Source organism: Rattus rattus, chromosome 8 (genome assembly GCF_011064425.1).
Source record: "Rattus rattus isolate New Zealand chromosome 8, Rrattus_CSIRO_v1, whole genome shotgun sequence".
Lineage (NCBI taxonomy): Eukaryota > Metazoa > Chordata > Mammalia > Rodentia > Muridae > Rattus > Rattus rattus.
This window is the reverse complement of record NC_046161.1, coordinates 110,370,202-110,389,381: the sequence shown is the minus strand read 5'-3', so window position 1 is coordinate 110,389,381 and position 19,180 is coordinate 110,370,202. Positions and strand designations below refer to the sequence as shown.

Here is a 19,180-nt window from a genome sequence, read left to right as displayed (position 1 = left end):
TCAGGCCCCGTGGGCGGTGCCCCCCAAGGCAGGAAGCAGCTCTTACTTAGGGTTGAAGAACACCAGAATCGGGGTGGAGGTAGGGGGTGCGTTGGTGACTCGGGCATTCAGCAGTCCACTGCCTGGGGAGACCCCAAACGCATGATCCTCCTGGCGGGTTCCTCCTGTCCTACACCAGGAAGGAAGGGTCAGATGAGCCTCTCAGGTGCACCTCTGGTCCTGCCAGCAACCCAGGGCAGGGCAAGCAGGAACTCCAGAAGTGTCAGGTGCTACCAGCCCTAGGGAGCCAGTGTTCCCGGACAGGACTAGACAGTCCCTCCTAGGGTCTTGGCGGCATGTGGGAGGTCCCACTGGCGTGTGGAAGGGGTGTACCCACAGCGTATGCACAGCTTACACACAGCGTACCCATCAGCACTGTCCAGTAGCTCAGACAGCTACTGAGGTTCATCAGGTAGATCTCCCGGGTGTACTGCTGGTTCACAAAACAGGTCCCGAAGTCCACCCAACTGGTGGAGAGCTGCAATGCCGGCAGGGCCACAAAGGCTCGAAGGGGCACCTCCTGGGAATCCAAGCCTGTGACTCAGTGAGGGGTGAGGTGACCTTGCCCGCTGCGGTGGCATTCTGAACCGGGGCCCTGGGACACGGGGGAACCCCACCTCCTCCGAGTACGGATGCCGCTGAACAGAGCTGGGGCAGCAGGGGGGTTGACACTGCCACTAAAGCCAGAGGGACAGGTGGGATCCCGTGTGGTCAGAAGGACACCCTCAGCATCTCCCCCATGGAGCTGTGTGCTCAGCTCCCAGTCAATAGGTCAGTTAGCCATCAGACCTCATTCCTTGTCTCCTTCCTCCAAGGGGGTCCAAGGCAAACCCCTCTACTTACTAGACCCTGAGTCAAGTGGTAGGAGGCCCCTCAGGAATCCATGAATCACCTAGGCACCGCCACGGGCAACTTCTCTTTGGCCCCGGCTGCCACCCGGGTTCCTGGCTGGGCTGCCACCCGGGTTCCTGGCTTCAGGGCTCCACTACTCTGCTGTTTTCCTGGACTCCTGAAATCTCACGGTCTATCCTTCAGCTCCTTACCTGCATCCCCAGCCAGACACTCTGGCTCCCACAGCTCCATACTGACCCATGTGTGACCTGGTCGGTGCGGCTCCTTCTGGCACTCAAAGCCCTACAGGAGCTGAGAAGTGTCCTCACCTTGGGTGCTCACCGTGGCTACCACTGAGGTCCCGCCCTAATTCTCTCCGTTTTCACTTGATTAAAGAGGAAGCAGGCTTCATCTGTCACCCCTTCTGGGGAGCACCCTGGATTTCCCCCTCCAGTCTCTCACCCTCGGGGCAGGGTGCCTGCCGTCTTCCTCCCCAGGTGTTGAGGAGGTGAGGGGCAGCCTAGAACATGCCTGAACAGTCTGGTTGGTGAAGCCCAGGAGTAGATTCTGTGTGAACACCATCTTTCTCTCCCCATCCTCACTCTCCCGAATGGCCACTCCAGGCAACATCTGGTCGTCTGAGAGCTTCTGGTAGGACAGCAGTTCCAGGGACAGTGAGAAGAACACATCCACCTGAGTAGGATGGGTCACTCTGAGTCACTCTAGGTTGCTGAAGGCAGGTGACCTGCTTCATCCAAAGCTCTCTCTCCATCCCTCCTACAGCCCTGCTGGTCCAACCAGGACCTAGCTTATGGGGCAGAGCCCAGAGCTGCTCAACTGCCCAGCTCGCAGCTCAGCAGCGGCCCCCTGTGGGGCGTTTGGTCCCCATTGCCTGCACAAGTACCTGGTCAGCAGAGGTCAGCCTTCCTTATCCCCAGGAGTCTACCACAGGGGACAGAGTAAGGAAGTTGCCTTCTTCAGTGGGCATGACCTGGGCTGAGGTTGTGTGTACATGCCAATGGAAACCTGTTTTTATCCTGAGGACACGAGGGGCTCCTTAGGGTCTGAAACCAGACATCCGAGGCAGCTTTTCGCGGTGCCTCTGGCGCCGTGGGAACATGAGCTGGGCTGCAACCGTGCATAGGAGACCTAAACAGAGTGGGCCTTGGGCTTCTGACCCTGAAGACAGCTCCATGGCAGCTCACCACAATCAGCTGAGGCATTGCTATACGACTTTCACACAGCAAGGAGGCCTGGTGGGAGGCTGGGAGCATGTGCTTGTGGAGTTCAGAGGTCACCCTTGGGGCTTGGTTGGTCATCGGGAGTTCAGGGGTCTGGCTGACAGGAGAGGCTGCTGTGTTAGGCCACTGCATTGAGAAGGTACCAAATGGGACAGTTCATGGTGGCAGCGAGTTCAGTTTTACAGCTCATGCCAGGAGCCTGATGCCCACGTACCATCCGCCTGTGGCCACAGAGGGGTGTCGCAAGGCTGCTATGTGATATTAACTTCCTTTTCTGAGAGCATCGTCTGGGGATCTTCCAGGGGAGCTCTAGTGGAAGAACCCTCCTTTTCCCTTAGCTCCTTTAGTGGGGAGCCCAGGCAGAGCGGTCAAGAGAGCTCTCTGCCATCTTGTGCATCTCTCGCTCTGGCTACACAACCTCCACAAGCAAGGCCCGGGAAGTCCCGTCAAACAACACACGCAGGCCCTCACTGCACACAGTGAAAGGCGCATCTGCAAGGGCATGGCCACTCAGTGAGACCCTAGAGAAGGTGGACGAGATGACCCAAGGTGTGCCGAGTAAGGCAGGCACTCAGCTGCAACTCCAAACCCCATCAACAGAAGGGGTGAGGAGCTGCAAGGCGGAGAGGAAGAGGCTTTGGAAGGCACAGGGGAGGTGGGAGAGGGAGGGTCTGCAGTGGTGCTGTCCACCCTGAACGAGACCGTGCTTCCCCAGGGAGCCACTATTCAAAGGGTTGTGCATGGCCTGTTTCTGCAAAGCCTGGGTCCCATCCCTATTCCGTGCACCTCAAACCAAAAGGAAGCAGACATTCCTGGCTGCTGCCAAGGCCCTGGCGTCCCCAGGACAACACTACCTTTAAAACTCCAGGCTCGTATGTACTCTATGCTCTGAGGGATTTATGTAAGTCCGTGGCAATCTAACCGTGGGTGGCCATGGCATTAAACTTTGAGCCAAAGGGAACATGAGAAGGGAGGGAACGTGGTGCCAGGCGGAGGTGCGTGGTAGTGTGCACTGGCCGTCAGTGGTGGGGACATGGGGACACGCACTGGAGAGTCAGAATGTGTCTGTGGGACATGGGTGCCTGTTGGCAGCCTGTGTAGAACCTGGTATGTTGAAAGGGATGTGTCTGAGGGCACGCGCCTGTGCCTGTCTGTACCTCGTGCCCAGGCGCAAACAGGACGTGTCTGTGTGCTGCCTGCAGAGGTGGGGGAGGAGAGAGGCGCTCCGCCCCTGCACTGACCAGCATGTTCTCCTGCGGGTGGATTATCAGCTGCTGGGCCGTGGAGGCCATCTCCTCCTCACACTGATGAGAGGCTCTGTTGTCCCAGTCGGCCCCACCTTGAGAAACCAAGAAGGGCCTGGAGACCTGGGCCCGGAAGTAGTACAGGATTTCCGTGGTGTTGGTCAGCTTCAGATGGCGGACGGTGAGCCATTCACTCAGTACCTGGAAGCCACAGAGGTGGCGGGACTGGGGGTGTGTGTGGCACAGCATACCACACGGCACGTCTCTCCCTACTCCCTACTCCTGAGGCCCGTGACACTGGGAAAGGGACTCAAGACTTGAAAGGCCTGTATCCCAGGAGGTCCGTGTCCTTTGGTTCAGGCTGATACAGGCATACTCACCCCACAGCAGGGATTCTGGGGGATGAGGTCGCTGGCCTGGCACCAGAATTCCAAGTAGCCACTGTTGTCCAGCTCTGCATGTAGCCTGCCCAGTGACAGGCACTGATCAGGCCGCCAGGATCTGGGCCCAACAGCGTCCCTTCCCTGTGCCTGTCACTTCCGCCTCCTTCTGTTCCTGTCCTTTGAGGGGTGGGGGGAGGGGATAAGGTTCCTCTCTCAGAGAGGACAGGGACAGGGGAGGGAGTGGGCTTACTGTGCATGTCTCACGTGGCCATTCAGGTCCAGTCTCAGGGGGCCCACGGCAAATCCCTGAAGGCGTTGCATTCGACCTGGAATCTGTCTGTCTGTCTGCAGAGCCCAATCCACCAAGATCACTGCTGGTCCCTGGGCTGAGCCGGCCATGGGGCTCCCAGGGAAGAGGAGGTAGCCACTGTCCCCTCGGCCCAGGTGGGGAATCTCACCTCCTTATCCAAGCTCATGAAGCCTAGGACATAGCCAGTATAGCCCACCTTGTGCATAACACCTGGGGCAAGCACCGTGGGCGTGAAGGAGATGTGGATGGTCCTGTAGTCCCCAGCCGGGATGACCTGGCCGGAACACAGTAGCCTTACGTTCACAGGCAGGCCAGGGCAGCTCCATGAGAGAGCTCCGACCCCTGTGTACTCACCACCTGCTTGGGGCTGATTTGATATATGTGGCTGGAAGGCACACCATCGTGCCCCTGCAGGATGACAGAGATGATCTGCTCTTCGACCCTGGTGCCACCACTGTGGCTGCCCTGTTGCCAAAGAGACCCTGCGGCTCGTGTGGGCCCAGCATGGCTGGGCCACACCTTACCATGCCCTGTACTCCTGCTCACCAACGAGGGGACAGTGTGGCTAGACACTGACACATTGGAGGGACATGGGGACGCCGGTAAGCTGGCCTCAGAGCTCTCGGGATACACGATCTCATCCCCATCTTGATCCCGCAGTGGGAAGGGTGGCCCATAAAACACAAGCAGTTCCAGCAGCTGGTCCTCCTTCTCTTCTGGGATATAGGTCTCCCAGTCTAGGCGGATGTCTGGGGCGGTCACGGAGGAGAAAGAGGGTGGGTGGGCTCCTGGTCTTCACCTCCCTATTCTCCCACACTCATGGGGGAGGGAGGGGACTTTGCTATTTTTATGGTCCTGCCGTTTTAGAAAGAAGTTCTCGGGGATGGGAAGATGGCTCAGGTGGTTAAGTGCTTGCTGTGTGTGCTGGCTAGGTTTTGTCATCCTGTCCCAAACTAGAGTTGCTTGGGAGGATGGGACCTCAGTTGAGAAGTTACCTCCGTCGGCCTGGCCTGTGGGCGTGCCTACAGAACATTCTTGATTAATGCCTGGGTTGTGTAAGAACGCAAGCTGGCAGACACCCTTCTCCAGAGCCTCTGCTCCAGTTCCTGCCTTCCCCTGAAGACGCACTGTCAGCCAGGTGAGCCCTTTCCTCCCCAGGTTGACTCTTCTTTCCATGGTGCTTTGGCATGGCAACAGAAAGTAAACTAGGACACCGTAAACACACGAGGGTTCCCGTTTGAACCACAGCACCGTGTGGTAAGCTACATGTGGCGGCACGCACTTGCAGTCCCAGCTGGGGGAGGCAGAGACAGGCTGGCCCGGGGGCTTGCTGACCTGCAGGTTTGCCTATCTGATGACTCCTGGGACAGCGACAGACCCCGTTTCAGCAAGCAGGGTGGATGGCACCTGAGGGGCAACACCTAAGGCTGCCTTCTGGTTCTACCCACATGCACACACTCATGGGAGCATGCCTGAACACACATGCACATGTACATATGACATGCGTGTGCACTTACAGCGAGACAAGCAGTCCTTCACAGGCTTATGCTAACTAGCTCAGTTACCTGAAGCCCTCCTGGTCACACAACCAGTCTTCATGTCCAAATCCCTGCACCTGGGACCTCCTTGCTTCCTACAGCTTCCTGTCCCTTTGGTTTGTCTCTGACAGGGTTGGCCCTCCACGTCTCAGGGTTCCCATCTTCTCCACACTCATCCACCAGCCCAGGTCTGTTTTCTTCTCCTCCCGTCAAACTAACCTGTGTGAGCCTCTTCCCAGCAATTTTCTACCTCCCTTTATACCCTGACCCTTGGGGCTGGAGCGATGGCTCAGCAGTGAAAAGCACTGACCGCTCTTCCAGAGGTCCTGAGTTCAATTCCCAGCAACCACATGGTGGCTCACAACCACGGTAATGAGATCCGCTGCCCTCTTCTGGTGTGTCTGAAGACAGCGACAGTGTACTCATGTACCCTGATCCTTCCAGTCACGAGGCAAAGCCCAACTCTGGGTGAAGCAAAACTATATGATCCCTCTTGATAGCACTGGGTAAGTCCTCTGAGCTGTGCTATGACAGACTGCTCCCCATTGCTCCCCAGACCTGGGCTGCCACACTGCCTGCTTTCTTGTGCACAGCTAAGCCACACGACACCTGCTCTCCTCTGACATCTCCTGTGTGGTGCATCCTTTCTATCGGTGGCCATGATTCGTCTGACAGAAGTCTGGTCCAGTGTCGCGCTTGTCTGGAATCCTCCCATCTGCTTCCACCAGACACAGTGCCCTCTCCGTCCTCTGCCTGCCCGTGCACCCCACCTACATGCTTCCTAGCAGCTCTAAAGCTGGTTCAGACTTGCATAACCATGCACCATGCACAAGAAAGTTTCCCTCAGTCACATCGCTTCCTCAGCTGGTGCCGTGTCCTCTGAAAAAGCAGGACGCCAGGACTCATTATTCAGTCCCCCCTCCGCTCCCCGGGTCTAATCGGCATGGCCTTTCTGGAGCTACAAAGTCAGGGGTGAGTCCTGGCTTGGGAATGCCTCAGGATACCCCCAGAACTCATGGCCTTGCCTCTCCTGTCTATGTCTGGTGTCTGCTCCCTATCAGGGTCATCAGGGACCCCCATATCCTGAGTCCAGAGGTCTAGAACAATGTGAGAGGTCTTGAGTGGAGAGGAAGCCACAAGGGAGAATGGAAGCCAGAGAGAACGCTCAGAGGACAGCTGGGCTCATGATACACGCAGGTCTGTGGTCCCAGCTACTTGGGACGAGGAGGCAAGAGGATCCCAGGTTCAAGTCTGTTCTGAGTGGGTTCAAGAGCAGCACTGGCAACTTAGTGAGACCATGTCACCAAATGAAGAGAGAGAGAATGTCAGGGAGACCCATGGGCCCAACGGAACAATGGTCAGCTGACTTCCTACAACCTCACTGCCAACCGTAAAACCCCACAGATAGGGTCGTCTCGAGACCGTTGTTTACCAAACCCACACCTAACAGGAGGGGACAGCCTGCCAAAAACTGTCTTCTGCCCTCCACGCTCCTCTGTCACGCATGACCCTCTTCACACATAAATAAACGTGATTTTAAAACTTAAAAACAAGTAAACAAAAAGTCACATCGAAGTGTTGGTGAGTCAGTGACACTCAGAGATGCCCAGGGTAGTGGTGTTCATACGAGGCAAGGGGAGCCCAAAGAGTGGCGGCACTGAGGGGCCAACTAGGGACAGTCAAGGCGGTGAGGAGAGAAGATGCACGGAAGTATATCAAATAAAGCAACTGAAAATACAACACAACTGCTGTGAACTCCAGGAGGACTGGATTTCAACACACAGTGAGTGTGAGGACAGAAACAACCTCAGAAACATGCTGGTCCCACAGGGCGCAGACCCCAGAGCCCTGCTGCTCACCGCTGGCCGTGCCTTCCTCGGAACGGCCCAGATTGTTTAAACCTCTGGTTTTTGAGTTGTCCATAAACTCTTCCTTAAATCGCCAAATGCCGCCCTTCCACCTCTCTGGCTTTACCAAAATGCAGCCCAAGTGCCCCCCACAACGAAGTCTAGAGGCTCCCCAAAGGCCCCCAGCACCTGGTCATGCGGCCATCGAGATGGAATACGTCCTGCCCCTCCCTCCATAAGACCCTTTGTCCTGTTCTCTCAGTATCCACGGCCCTTGCCAAGCAACTGATGTGTGTGTGTAGCTCAGATGCTGTTGGCTGAAGGAATGAGAAGGGGATGTGTCTGTCCCTGTGTCCCTGACAGAGTCCTCAAGCAGGGGAATGCCTCTCTTTCAACCCTGGCCTGGCACAGCCGCCTTTCTGTTCTGGTTTGTCTCAAGAGCCATAGGCCACTTGGACTCCTTGGGTCCTGCTCATGGCTGTCAGCTCCCTCAAGGCATGTTGGCTCCCTACCCCCTGGACCATCACATGAGTAAACTCACCACAGTGACTGGAGTTAAATAGGCGGAGACTTCTGGTGACTGTGTCTCCTCCAGAGATCTGGGTCCCAAACCTGGAGGGAAAGAGCAGCCTTAGCTAGCGCACTCCTTTACAGACTCTGTCACCTAGGGAGGCGGGGACGCTGTGTGGAACTCAGGTCAGGCAGGCACCAGCGATTTGTCCTTGTCCCAGTAACACCAATACCCAGGGCTGCAGAGAGTCACCCCTTTGCTCTGCCACTCTGCCTGGCTGGAGTCATCAGATAAATCCCGGTTGCTCTGTGTCAGCCCTGGGGTCTGGTGCTGCCTTGCCTCATACTCTGCCCACCCACCCACCCCTCCAAAGCACTTGGGTGTCAGCCATGTCCCCTGAGGTTACTCTTCTCCAAGATGGCCCTGCCCTAGAGCCTCTTTATGGGTAGTTCGGGCAGCCCTAGGCCACCTGGAGAACCAGGAGCTGGCACGGGCGGCCCAGAGGGTTCTGGGGTGTGTGTGTGTGGCCATCGGGGATCAAAGACCAGGGCTGTAGTTGGGCACCTGGTGATAGGCTCCTTCTGGAATGGGGCCACACTGTAGCACGTATTCCTCAGGGTGCTGATAGGGCAGCCCACCACCGCCATGTACACCGGGATGACAGTTACTGGCAGGTTTCCTACCTGCAAACACACCAGCTCTTTGTGAGTGAGAGCCACTGCGTTTCTGTCAGGCGAAGCTTCCATTTGCCCAACTAGCCCGGGGTCCTCAGGACTCAGTTCCTGCTGGCCAGCTCCCTCACACTTAGCCTAGGCTGCCCTTCCTTCCCTCACAGCCCTGCTACCTCTACTCACCTAGTAGCCTCAGGGCCTCCACCCTCCTATGGACCCCTTTGCTCAAATTTCTGTATCTCTTAGTTTGGTAAAGGCCATGTCTGTGGGAATAGACTGTCTTGCAAATGCTATGGTGCAGAGAAGTGGGTATCGGTGGGCGGCTGGGTAGCTGTTACTGCCTCGTTACTCCATACTGTTCTTTCCAGCCTGCCCTGTACAGCATGGAGATCCAGAAGGCTCTGCTACACAGGGGACTCTCCGGGCAGCGTCCAGCAGCAGCTGTGCTGGGAGTGGCTGCGGGCAGAGGAGACTAGCAACGGCGTGCCCGTGAGCGCATATCCTTACCGTGCAGAGGAGCTCATCCCAGTACTCGCCCCACATGTTGGCACAGCCTGTGATGTTAATACTCAGCTGCTGGTAGGTTCCCAGCTTGCCCTGGGAGATGTGAGGAAAGAAAGCAGCTCCCTTCCTGTGAGACAACAGGCTCTCCACAAAGTCTGGGGAGGACAGAATGTGGAGGGTCAGACTGAGAGTGAGGGGCTAAATCCCCAGGGGTAGGGAGCCACTGCACAACCGCTCCCCAGTCAGACGGCCATCTCAGGCTGCACGGCCACTCCTCAGCCCTCCTCTGAAGTCAAGCTGCTGCCAGCCCAAACCAAAACTATGTCCTATACATGACTCAGGCCCTGCAGGAGAAAGACTTGGCCATCTTGGGGATTTGGCTGAGGGATGCACTGAGAGGAGGGTCTCTGGTCCCCCTTTCTCTCCTTGGCAGGCGCTGGCCCACATCCTCAGAAGGCCAAGTCAAACCTGACCCTGCCCATGGTTTGGGCCCAACACGTGCCATGTTGGTGCCTCTTACCCAGCCTTTCCTTCTTGGCCATGTGCTCCTGGATGTGTGCTGTCTTTAGCAGGGCAGGAGGTACATCAGGGCTTCACGGAGAGAGAGGAGAGTATCGAAGTGGTCAGTCCCTCCCACCCTGCCATAGCCCGTGGCAGCCCTTCAAGCCACACGATGGCCCGGTGAGGAAAACCCGCTGCTGTGTGCACCCCAGGAAACATCCCAGGGAGAGGCTGAGACTCACACACTGGTCTTTTTGTCCAGGCTGTCCTGGGAACTCCCAAAGTACGCAAATGTGAGGGAGAAAGGGGTGTGTATCGGGGAGCAGTTTGTCAGGATGATTTGTCGAATCACAGGGGTCCTCAGTGGCACCTTTGAACCGAAGTCCAAGCGTAGCTCTTCCTGCGAAGCACTGACAGCGCTGTCCAGTGCCACGGGCAGGCACTGTGTTACCCCCATCCGTGCTCCCACTCAGAGAGCCACCCTGGGTGGGGTGGGGGAGCAGTCCTGAAACCCAACTTAATTCCTGATTCCCTCCTCATGGAGTGCCAGACCCGAGGCCCGAGCTTCTCCCAATCCACAGTGCCAGAGGCGTACTCAAACTCTGCAAGTTGGCCCAGTGCGCTGAGAAAGGATCTTGTGAGAAGACCTGCAAAGGCCTCTCTATCATCCCCTGCCTTGCACTGTGTATGGACACACCAGACAGGGTGGGGTGGAAGGGCTTCTGTTGAGATAGTGAGGCCTCTGACAACTTGGGAGCCTTCTCCCTGCTGTGGGAGCTCGCTTGGGAGGGGTGGGGGCTGGTACCATTGTGCAGTGCCAGCCCTCCACGTGGCTTCCCCTACCAGGGACTCACCTTCCGCCAGATTCCACCACGGGGATGGTGATGGTCACCTGCAGTCCCAGAGGCTTCCCAGAGATGCCCAGGGCCAGCGGCTCCTCCATGCCAGACACATGACAAGGGAGAACCAGATCGGTCAGCGTTTCCTGAAGGAAGTTGATCCACGAGTCAGCTTCGGGGCTGGGGCATCACAAGATGAGCCATGGGTAAACTCAACATGAAGGCCTTGGCTTCTCTTAGGTTGGGCCTTCAGAGCCTGCAGTGGGCCATCCTGCCAGCCCAGACAAGCCCCGTAGAGGCTGACGCGCCTTCTGGGGTCATGGATATATGTGTCTGCCCTGTATATATCTGCACGTATCCACGGGAAGGCATAATGGCTTGCCTTTGTTGTCAACCTGATGGGGTCTAAAATCACCATAGCAACAGATGTTTCAGAATGCCTGAGAGGGAGACGGGGCCAACCGAGGTGGGAAGATCCATCTGAAATGCGGGCATCCACAGGAGAAAGTCCTAGAGAAACTGTAAGGGACTGAGCTGGGCATCAGCGTTCCTCTCTGCTTCCTGTTTGCAGATGTGATGTGACCAAGCTTCCCCACCGCAATGCTCTGCCACCTCAAACTATAAGCCAGGAAAACAAGCTCCTTCCTTAAGTTGCTTTTGCCGCAACGGGGAGAGAAGAACTAAAGCAGGAGGGTCCTCAGAGCGGTTTCCAGAGAGGGGAGCAGAGAACCGTACTCGGTCTTTGATGGGCAGCAGGAAGGTGTTCTGGGCTAGGCCTGGGCCTATGTGTCTGGAATCCTGGCACCCAGGAAGGCTCGTTGGCCCCACGTCTGCCATCGAGGAGTGAGGAGTTGAGCCTCTGAGTATCTGAAAGCTGACGTCTGACCTCCGTATGCAGTGGTGTGTGTGCACACACTCTTGTATGCACACTCACAAAAATCAAACAAAGTGATAGAAAGAAAAAGAAAGAAAAATTAAACCCTTCATTTTTCAAAGAGTTGAGGATGTTTCTCTTCCCAGAAGATGCGAAAAGAGATGGCCAGCAACACCCAAGCACTGAGCATGTCCCACTGTGGTGGCATCGCTCTGGGATGCTCCAGGGAGAATCCGTGCCTCTCCTGGGAAGATGCTAGCCATCTGTGAGCCTCTCTCTGCAGCGCCCACGACAGTGCTTCCCTTGAACAATGGCTTTGCCTGGGGCACAGCTGGACAATTGGGCTGGGTGAGGTCACGGAGAGTTGCGTGGAGAAAGCAAGGACGGTGACTGTGTGGTCAGTGTGTCTCGGGGCACAGCTCGGCCTCCATCGGGCTCTCTAGCCTTGTGGCCTCCAACAGGGTCCAGAGTGAAAGGAAGAACATTCCATGCCTGGCCACTCATTAGGATCAGGAGCAGGGAGTGTGGTCAGCCTCCCAGGAAGCACGGGCACCAGTGGCTAAACAGGGTACCCTCCCAGACACTAGACACTCCCCGGCTGCCTTTCTCACCTCTGTGTGGGCTGTCAACTCCAAGTTGAGCTGCAGCTCTTCACTGGGGCCCAGTAGGCCACGTTTGGGAGAGACTATCATTTTGCACAAGGCTGCTTGAGCACCCAGGAGCTGGAAGACACAGGACGGGATTATTGTCTTGTGAGGCTAGCAGTGGGAGCAGGGTCTACATAGACTGCTAACCCAGCCAGCTGAACAGGGCTGGGTGCTTCAACAATGACAACAACAACAACAACAACAACAACAACAACAACAACAATAATAATAACCACTACCACCATCGCCACAACCACAACCACAGTCACCACCACCACACAGAGCCTTCTCTCCTCCCCAAGCCTGGGTAGACTCCGCCATGGATTTTCCTGGGAACGAGAATTAGGTGAAAGGTCAGGCAAGAGCAACTGCTCCTTATGGTGAATGGCGAAGAGAACAACAGGCTTTGGGAGGGAGGGAGGACGGCTGAACATTTATTCTGGAGGGCGCCCATTCAGGGGGCGGGGCCACACACATCCAGGCTGCTGCTCCTTAAGGCTCAGTCACCTTGCCCCAGTGGAACCGGGTGGGCAGGAGTGTGCCATTGATAAGCATGGTCTTTGACTTCGCGGGCACACCCAGGTAGAGGTTGCTGAACTCCACGTGGCTGTTCTGCAGGTACACGTGAGGCTGCTGTACTTCTGCATACACAGGAAGGTAACTGAAACACAGCGAATCAATGGCACGTGGATCAGAAGAGGAGAAAAGAAAACTCTCCCATTTTATAAGATGGCATGAGGGTGTCTTGCAGAAAGCCCTGAGGAATCTATTAATATAAAAAAGAGAGAGAGAGAGAGAGAGAGAGAGAGAGAGAGAGAGAGAGAGAGAGAGAAACAGAAGCCAAACCAAACCAAACTGCCACAACCATCAATAAAACAGTTAGGGTCAGTGTGCACATTTACAATTCCGGAGGCAGAGACAGGTGGATCACTGTGAGTTCACAGCCAGCCGGTACATAGGGAGTTCCAGGCCAGCTGGGGCTGCACGGTGAGACCCTGCCTCCAGAAAACCAAAAGCAACAAAAAACAAACAGAATTCCTAAAGCCAAGTTTGTCACAGCTGCAGCAACAATACAAGATCATCAGTCAAAATCTAACCATGTTCTAATACTTTAACTTGAGCACGGAGAAACAAAATATTTAAATTTCAAATCACTCAAAGTTGAAACACGAGAAAACTTAAGGATACTCTGGGCTTATTTCAGAATGGTTACCTATCTCTTCTTGTCCCTATTCAAAGGAAAACATTCTTCTCCTGTCGTTACCACAATAATTGAGGCTCTCCTGTCCTAGTTAGCTTTGATTGTCAATTGGACATGGCCTCGTCACCTGACAAGGGAGTCTCAGTTGAGGGATTGTCCAGATCAGATTGGCCCTGTGGGCCTGTCTAGGGAGAGGGGGGACTGTCTGAATTGTAACTGAAGCAGGAGGGCTCAGCCCACTGTGGGCGGCACCATTCCCTATGCAGGTGGTCCTGAGCTGTATAAAAAAGTTAGCTGAGCATGAGCCTGAGAGGGAGCCAGTCAAGTTCCTCTATGGTTCCTGCCGCTAGTTCCTGCCCAGACTTCCCTCAGTGATGTGTTATGACCTGGAAGTGTAAGCAAAATAAATCCTTTCTCTAAGCTGATTTTGGAGTGTTTTCAGTGTTTTTCACAACAACACAATGTAAACTACAAGACCTCCCAAAAAGTCTTGAGTCTTATCCTAATCAACATTCAGCCTCCAAAATCTGTTGAAGCTACTGAGTGTTCCTTCTATGACTGGTTCCAACTGCTTCTGCTTCAGGAAAGCTGACCTGCTTTCGCGCTTGCCTGTCTCCCTGGGATTTGGGTGGTACTCTGTGTCATGTCCTCAATTCACTGGTGGATGTAAAGAGGTTTGCTTTTGTTTGCTCTTCCCCCACCTTGTTGTGAGGCAGGAGCTTGATGGACAAGTGTTCTGTGTGTCTTAATGGAGGAGGCATTTTGTAGTCTGATTAACCTCTATGATGAGCTGATGTAGTAAGCAAAGGAGATCATCCTAGAGATCCCAGATGGGCCTGTCAATCATCTGAGGGGCCTCAGAACCAAGAGCCTGGGACTGTCTGGCCAGCTATACTCAGGTAAGAAATTATATATGTGCACACATAATACATATATGCATATATAGTTTGTATATTAATTTATATAATATACAATATGTAGTACGTATACACTCTATAGTATATATTACATAACACATAGTCTTGCTAAGTATCTTGGGCAGTGCTTAAATTCATACTATTCCTGTTTCAACTGCCTGAGTGCTGGTATTACAGGCATGTACTATGTCTGGCTAAAACATAGTCGTGTGTGTGTGTGTGTGTGTGTGTGTGTGTGTGTGTGTGCGCGTATGTGTGTGCGTGTGTGTGCGTGTGTAGGCCAGAGATGAATGCCAATGTTGGGTGTCCTCCTGAGATGCCATCTACCTTATTTTTTGAGACAGGGTCCAGCTAAGCTGGTGAGTGAGAGCTGGGGCTCTGGTCTCTCTCTCACACACACACACACACACACACACACACACGCACACACACATGCACACGCATACACAGCTATGGCTGGCTACTTATGTGGATGCTGGATCCAAGTTCCAGTGTGTGTGCTTTCACACCAAGCACGTCATTAACTTAGCCATCTCCCAACCCCCAAAGTTATTTTAATAAATACGTTGTTGCTCTATCTCTCTGGTGGGGTCTGGACTGTCACGATACTATAAAAAAATCCTTATAAATATAAAAGATGAAATAGATTTATTTTTCCCTGTAACTCATTTCTTTTGTCTGACTTAACCGAGACCTACAAAAGCCAGTAATGAAATCTGCGCTGATGCCCGGTGTCCACCGCCCAGAAGCTGAATTAAATAGGAAATGGACAACTCGACCAGCGTGGTTGGAGACCTCACTATCGTACTTTTAAGAATGAACAGAACGCCACCTAATGTTTGGCTGTGGGTGTCGGGAGGAAGGATGTTTGGAGACTGAGGGGTCAAGGACGCCAGGGGAACACAGAATCAACTAAGCAGGGTTTATAGGGGCTCAGAGACTGAAGCAGTCATGGCGCCTGCATGGATCCAGGCTAGGTCCTTGCACACACATTATGGCTGCAGAGTTGGTGTTTTGTTGAACCCTAACAGTGGGAGCGGGGAGTGTCTCTGACTCTCTTCCTTCCACTTTGCTGCTTTGCCCTGCCTCGATGTCTTATTGTAACTTGGTCATGCTCAGTGGACATCCTGGGATGCCTGCTGTTTTCTGAAGGGAAATGGAGGAGGAGTGGATCTGCGGGGAAGGGGAGGGCTGAGGGGCACTGGGAGGAGTGGGAAGTGGGAGGAGCTTCAGTCAGGGTGTGATATACGGAAAGAAAGAAAAAGAATGAATGAACAGAACTAAGATATACAATGAAATGGAAGGCTTGAACACCCTTACACCCCAGCCAGACTAACATACCCACAACACCCTTACACCCCAGCCAGACTAACAGACACACACACACACACACACACACACACACAAACACCCTTACACCCCAGCCAGACTAACAGACACACAGACAGCATGGAGGTGTAGTGGGAAGTTAGCAGAGCTGGTGTCTCTGGCATGACTTCCTGAGCGACGGCACCTAGACTTTGAAGCAGCCTTTTGTAAACAATCAATGATTGACTGTTATCTGAGGTTTATGGAGTTGCTTTTTCTGTCTTGTATGACTGAGAATTGCTTAGGTAATGGCTCCTTCAGACAACGCCTAGATCAGATAAGAGGTTTTGGTATTTGAAGACTGACTTGCTAACGGTGCCTCTGTGGAGCAAGAAGAGGCCTCTGCAAAATGGTTTGGAGTTCAGTTCATCAGAGCTGACCCCTGTGTGGGTCCGAGTTCCTGTGAACACCGCTTGGGCAGATCAAACAGGAGGCCCTAGGCTACGAGTGTAGCCTAAGATGGGGGGTCCCAGACCAGGTGAGAAATGGTTCAGGCTGGGGCTGAACTCAGAACTCAGGGAACCTTGAGGAGTCAGGAACGGGGTGTGGGGGATCTGGCTTAGCTCAGGGGTGAGTGTCCGGAGTGCACAGGGGCCTTCTGCAGGAGACTTAGGTTGCTTGGCTGACGAAGGTTTTCCTCCATGGTAGTTCTTGATGAGAGAGACAGTCCCTACTTGTCCAAGCTGTTTGTTGGTAGTGGAAAATGGATGCCCTCGACTTACTCAGGGTGGACTGGAGATTAAACAGCTTTTGCAGAAAAGATGTCTGAGAAGAAAAGCTAATTGGCTAAACACTCAGGGCTGGCCCATCTGGATACCTCATTAGCATGGGAAACTGTGCTACGTGACTGGTGGCCACAATCCTCATGTGGGCTGTCCTGGTCACGTGCTCCAGGACAGGAAGCGGGTCTGGAGTGGATGAAACACCTACCCTTCTCAGACGTGGTAACTCAGAAACTGGGGTTTCTGAATCTGCTCAACCTTCCTAGTTTTTGTCTGGTAACTCAGTCCCACTTGCCCCACAGCCCTGCTGGTAGCAAAGGCCACACTATATCCTGCAGTGTCTCTCCTTCTGATCGTATTTTCGACCATTCTGTGGATTGGCTTCTCTTGATAGTGTCATTAAAGTAGAAAAATGTCTAACTTCGTTAGGTTCAACATACTAAGTTCTCTCCTCTTGTCAGTATTCTGAGTTATGCCAGATGATCAGAAGGACAAAAAGCAACACGCTCTCTACCCAGCCCTGGTGGCATTCATTTGAGAGGGAGGCAGGAGGGTCAGGAGTCTAAGGCTGTCCTCAGCCACACAGTGAGTCCAAGGCTAGGCTACATCATCTGTCTCAAACAACCAGTCAGAAAGGGAGGCAGGGAAGGGCGGAGAGGAAGGATCAAAATCCTTTCTTTAGAGGAATTAGGGGAGCGGGAGAGTTAGAGAAAGTGGCTTAGTTCGCGTTTGTGTTGAGTGGTAATTATTAATGGGAGGCAGTGAGTTTGGTGGGGGGCTTGCAAACTTTTCTTTATGTACATGAGAAAACTTCTACTGCAAAACTGAGAAGAGGGGGGTGAGGGAGAAGGGGGAGGGGCGTCAGGGGAAAGGCACACTGCCTTCCAAGCCTCCAGAATACAACAGTGTTTGCACAGTTTAATGTTGTTAGCATAGCATCTAAGCTCCGCCCAACAGTTACCCAACAACGGCCAGGTACAAGCCCCCTGTCCCCCTCTCCCTTCTCCTCCCCTCTCTCCCTTCATCTTTCTTCTCCCTCTCCCTTTCTCCCTCTCCCCCCATCTCCCTCCCTCCTTCTCCCACGTGTCCCCAGCCTTTTCCCTTCTCCCTCTCTTTCTCTCTCCTCTCTCTGTCTTTCTCTGTTCCCCTCCCTCCTCTGCCTCTACCCCCTCTCCTCCAGGCCCCAAATAAACTTCCTTTTATATGAGGCTTGATTTTTCAGAGGGGACGGCTTTGGCAGGGGCCCCACGGCCCACACACACGCTCCTTTCCGCTGCTTCACCACCACCACTGTTTTATAAAACAGGTCAAAAGTGCCCGTGATTATTTTGTGCCCATTCTCTGTGAGCTGGGGTGTTCTCCCTCTTACTGGGAAGCAGCCTGAGGAAGCCAGAAGACCCTGGAACTGGAGTTACAGGCGGCTGTAACACTCCTGGTCTGGGTGCGGGTCATCAACCCTGGTCATCTGGGAGCACAGCGAGCACTCTTAACCCTGAGCCGCTTCTCCAGCCCCGTTTCTGTAGTTTGAAATTCGGAACTATCTCTAGCTATAGTTGTACAACTATAAACACGGGTCGGAACCGGTCTGCTGTTGTCCTCCCTGTGGCACCCCCGCCATACCTCCAGGGCCCGTTCTCCACTTCCAGCTCTAGAACTGTCTGCAGGCGCTGGCAATGGGAGGCCTCTAAGGTGACGGTCACCCTGCACTCCCCAAGAGGGGGAAGCTGGCCGCAGAAAGGGTCGATGTCCAAGGAGGATGCCTGAGGTCGATGCGGAGGATACCGTGAGAAGTGAGGCTGCAGAACTGAGGTGCTGCAGGTTGCCTGTGCCTGACCAGGGTTACCCCTCCCCCAAGCTGTCCCTGGAGCTCACAGGCATGGGGCCAAGGGGAAGGCAAGCAAGAGTGGGACCGCAGCTGGGTGACAACGTTGGGAAAAAGAGAACAAAAACCGAGAGGTTCAGGCAAGGGGGTAGGTAAGACAGAGGATTCCTGGCACAGACTTAAGAGGTGGGAGCCAGAAGGAGGTGGCTAGGGTGGGAACAGGGGACTGAGAAGACGGAAGAGGAACAGGAGGGGAGCTTGGGTGCTCTGGAGGACGAGCCCTGGGCAGGCCCAGGTCAACCTTGGACAACTTCAGCTGAGGCTAGCCCTCAGGTCCTCGGGTGAGCCCACTGGGGTGGGCAGAAGTTACAGAGAGAGGAAGGGTTTCCTCCTTGTACCTGTCCTGGTATTCTCTCCCCCAACTGTCCCCTCGCCCCTCCCCCGCCCCTGGATCGAGTCTCCTGTCGGCAAACCCACCCCTCCTCATACAAAAGGGAAAGAGCAGATAGATTATAAGAAACACCAAACACAGCATCCCAGAGTGCCTGCTCCGGGAAGGGACCTCTACCCCAACCCCTGTCCCTGATGAGGAGGGCGTGTGTAGGACTAAGAAGCCTTGGGTCCTGAGCCCACATTGGTTAATGGAATGTCACCGGAAGGCTACACTAGAAAGGATATTCACTCAGTGAGACCAGGACAATGGGTGTGAGGGCCACACTGCCTGGAGGTGCCTCATGATAAGGACTGACCCCACCCTAACCTCATCGGAGAAGGACCATGAACTTCTGACCCCTCCGGCTCAGAGGCTTTGCTGGGGATTGAAAGCAGCTAACAGCTCACATCCCCAAACTTAAGTTTTCTTAGCAGAGCCCTCAGGTTTGAGCTGCCAGCCGCCACCTGGTGGCAGGTACTCAAACTGCAACCACATTTTCTGGGCGAGCTTGCAGAGGTGGTTACCTTGGCCCTTCCTGTTGGAATTGCCTATTTAAATCTGGACTCAGGCTGCTTCTAAGAAGAACCCCTACACCACCTTCTTCTGCATCCAGTGTTTGGAAAGGGGGACAGGAAACGCCTGCGGAATTGGGGTTGGGGATGAATTCCACCCTGGAGACTGCTGCCGCCTCAGAGCAAGGATCCCACTTCAGACAAGAGCCAAAGGTGAGTGTCCCA

The 19,180-nt window shown here is 54.4% G+C and overlaps 1 protein-coding gene across 1 annotated transcript in view; it reads right to left on the bottom strand.

Annotated features, from left to right (window-relative positions):
• Dlec1 (DLEC1 cilia and flagella associated protein) overlaps positions 1–19,180 on the bottom strand; it is a 47,612-nt gene that overhangs the window by 644 nt on the left and 27,788 nt on the right. The window contains 19 exon segments of the mRNA XM_032911104.1: positions 47–152; positions 155–169; positions 406–559; positions 1,402–1,563; positions 3,353–3,556; positions 3,736–3,820; positions 3,989–4,083; positions 4,197–4,322; positions 4,403–4,502; positions 4,578–4,797; positions 7,975–8,045; positions 8,509–8,627; positions 9,123–9,274; positions 9,640–9,710; positions 9,863–10,039; positions 10,475–10,605; positions 11,945–12,055; positions 12,488–12,641; positions 17,809–17,948. Coding sequence (XP_032766995.1) covers positions 47–152; positions 155–169; positions 406–559; positions 1,402–1,563; positions 3,353–3,556; positions 3,736–3,820; positions 3,989–4,083; positions 4,197–4,322; positions 4,403–4,502; positions 4,578–4,797; positions 7,975–8,045; positions 8,509–8,627; positions 9,123–9,274; positions 9,640–9,710; positions 9,863–10,039; positions 10,475–10,605; positions 11,945–12,055; positions 12,488–12,641; positions 17,809–17,948 — 2,393 coding nt within the window.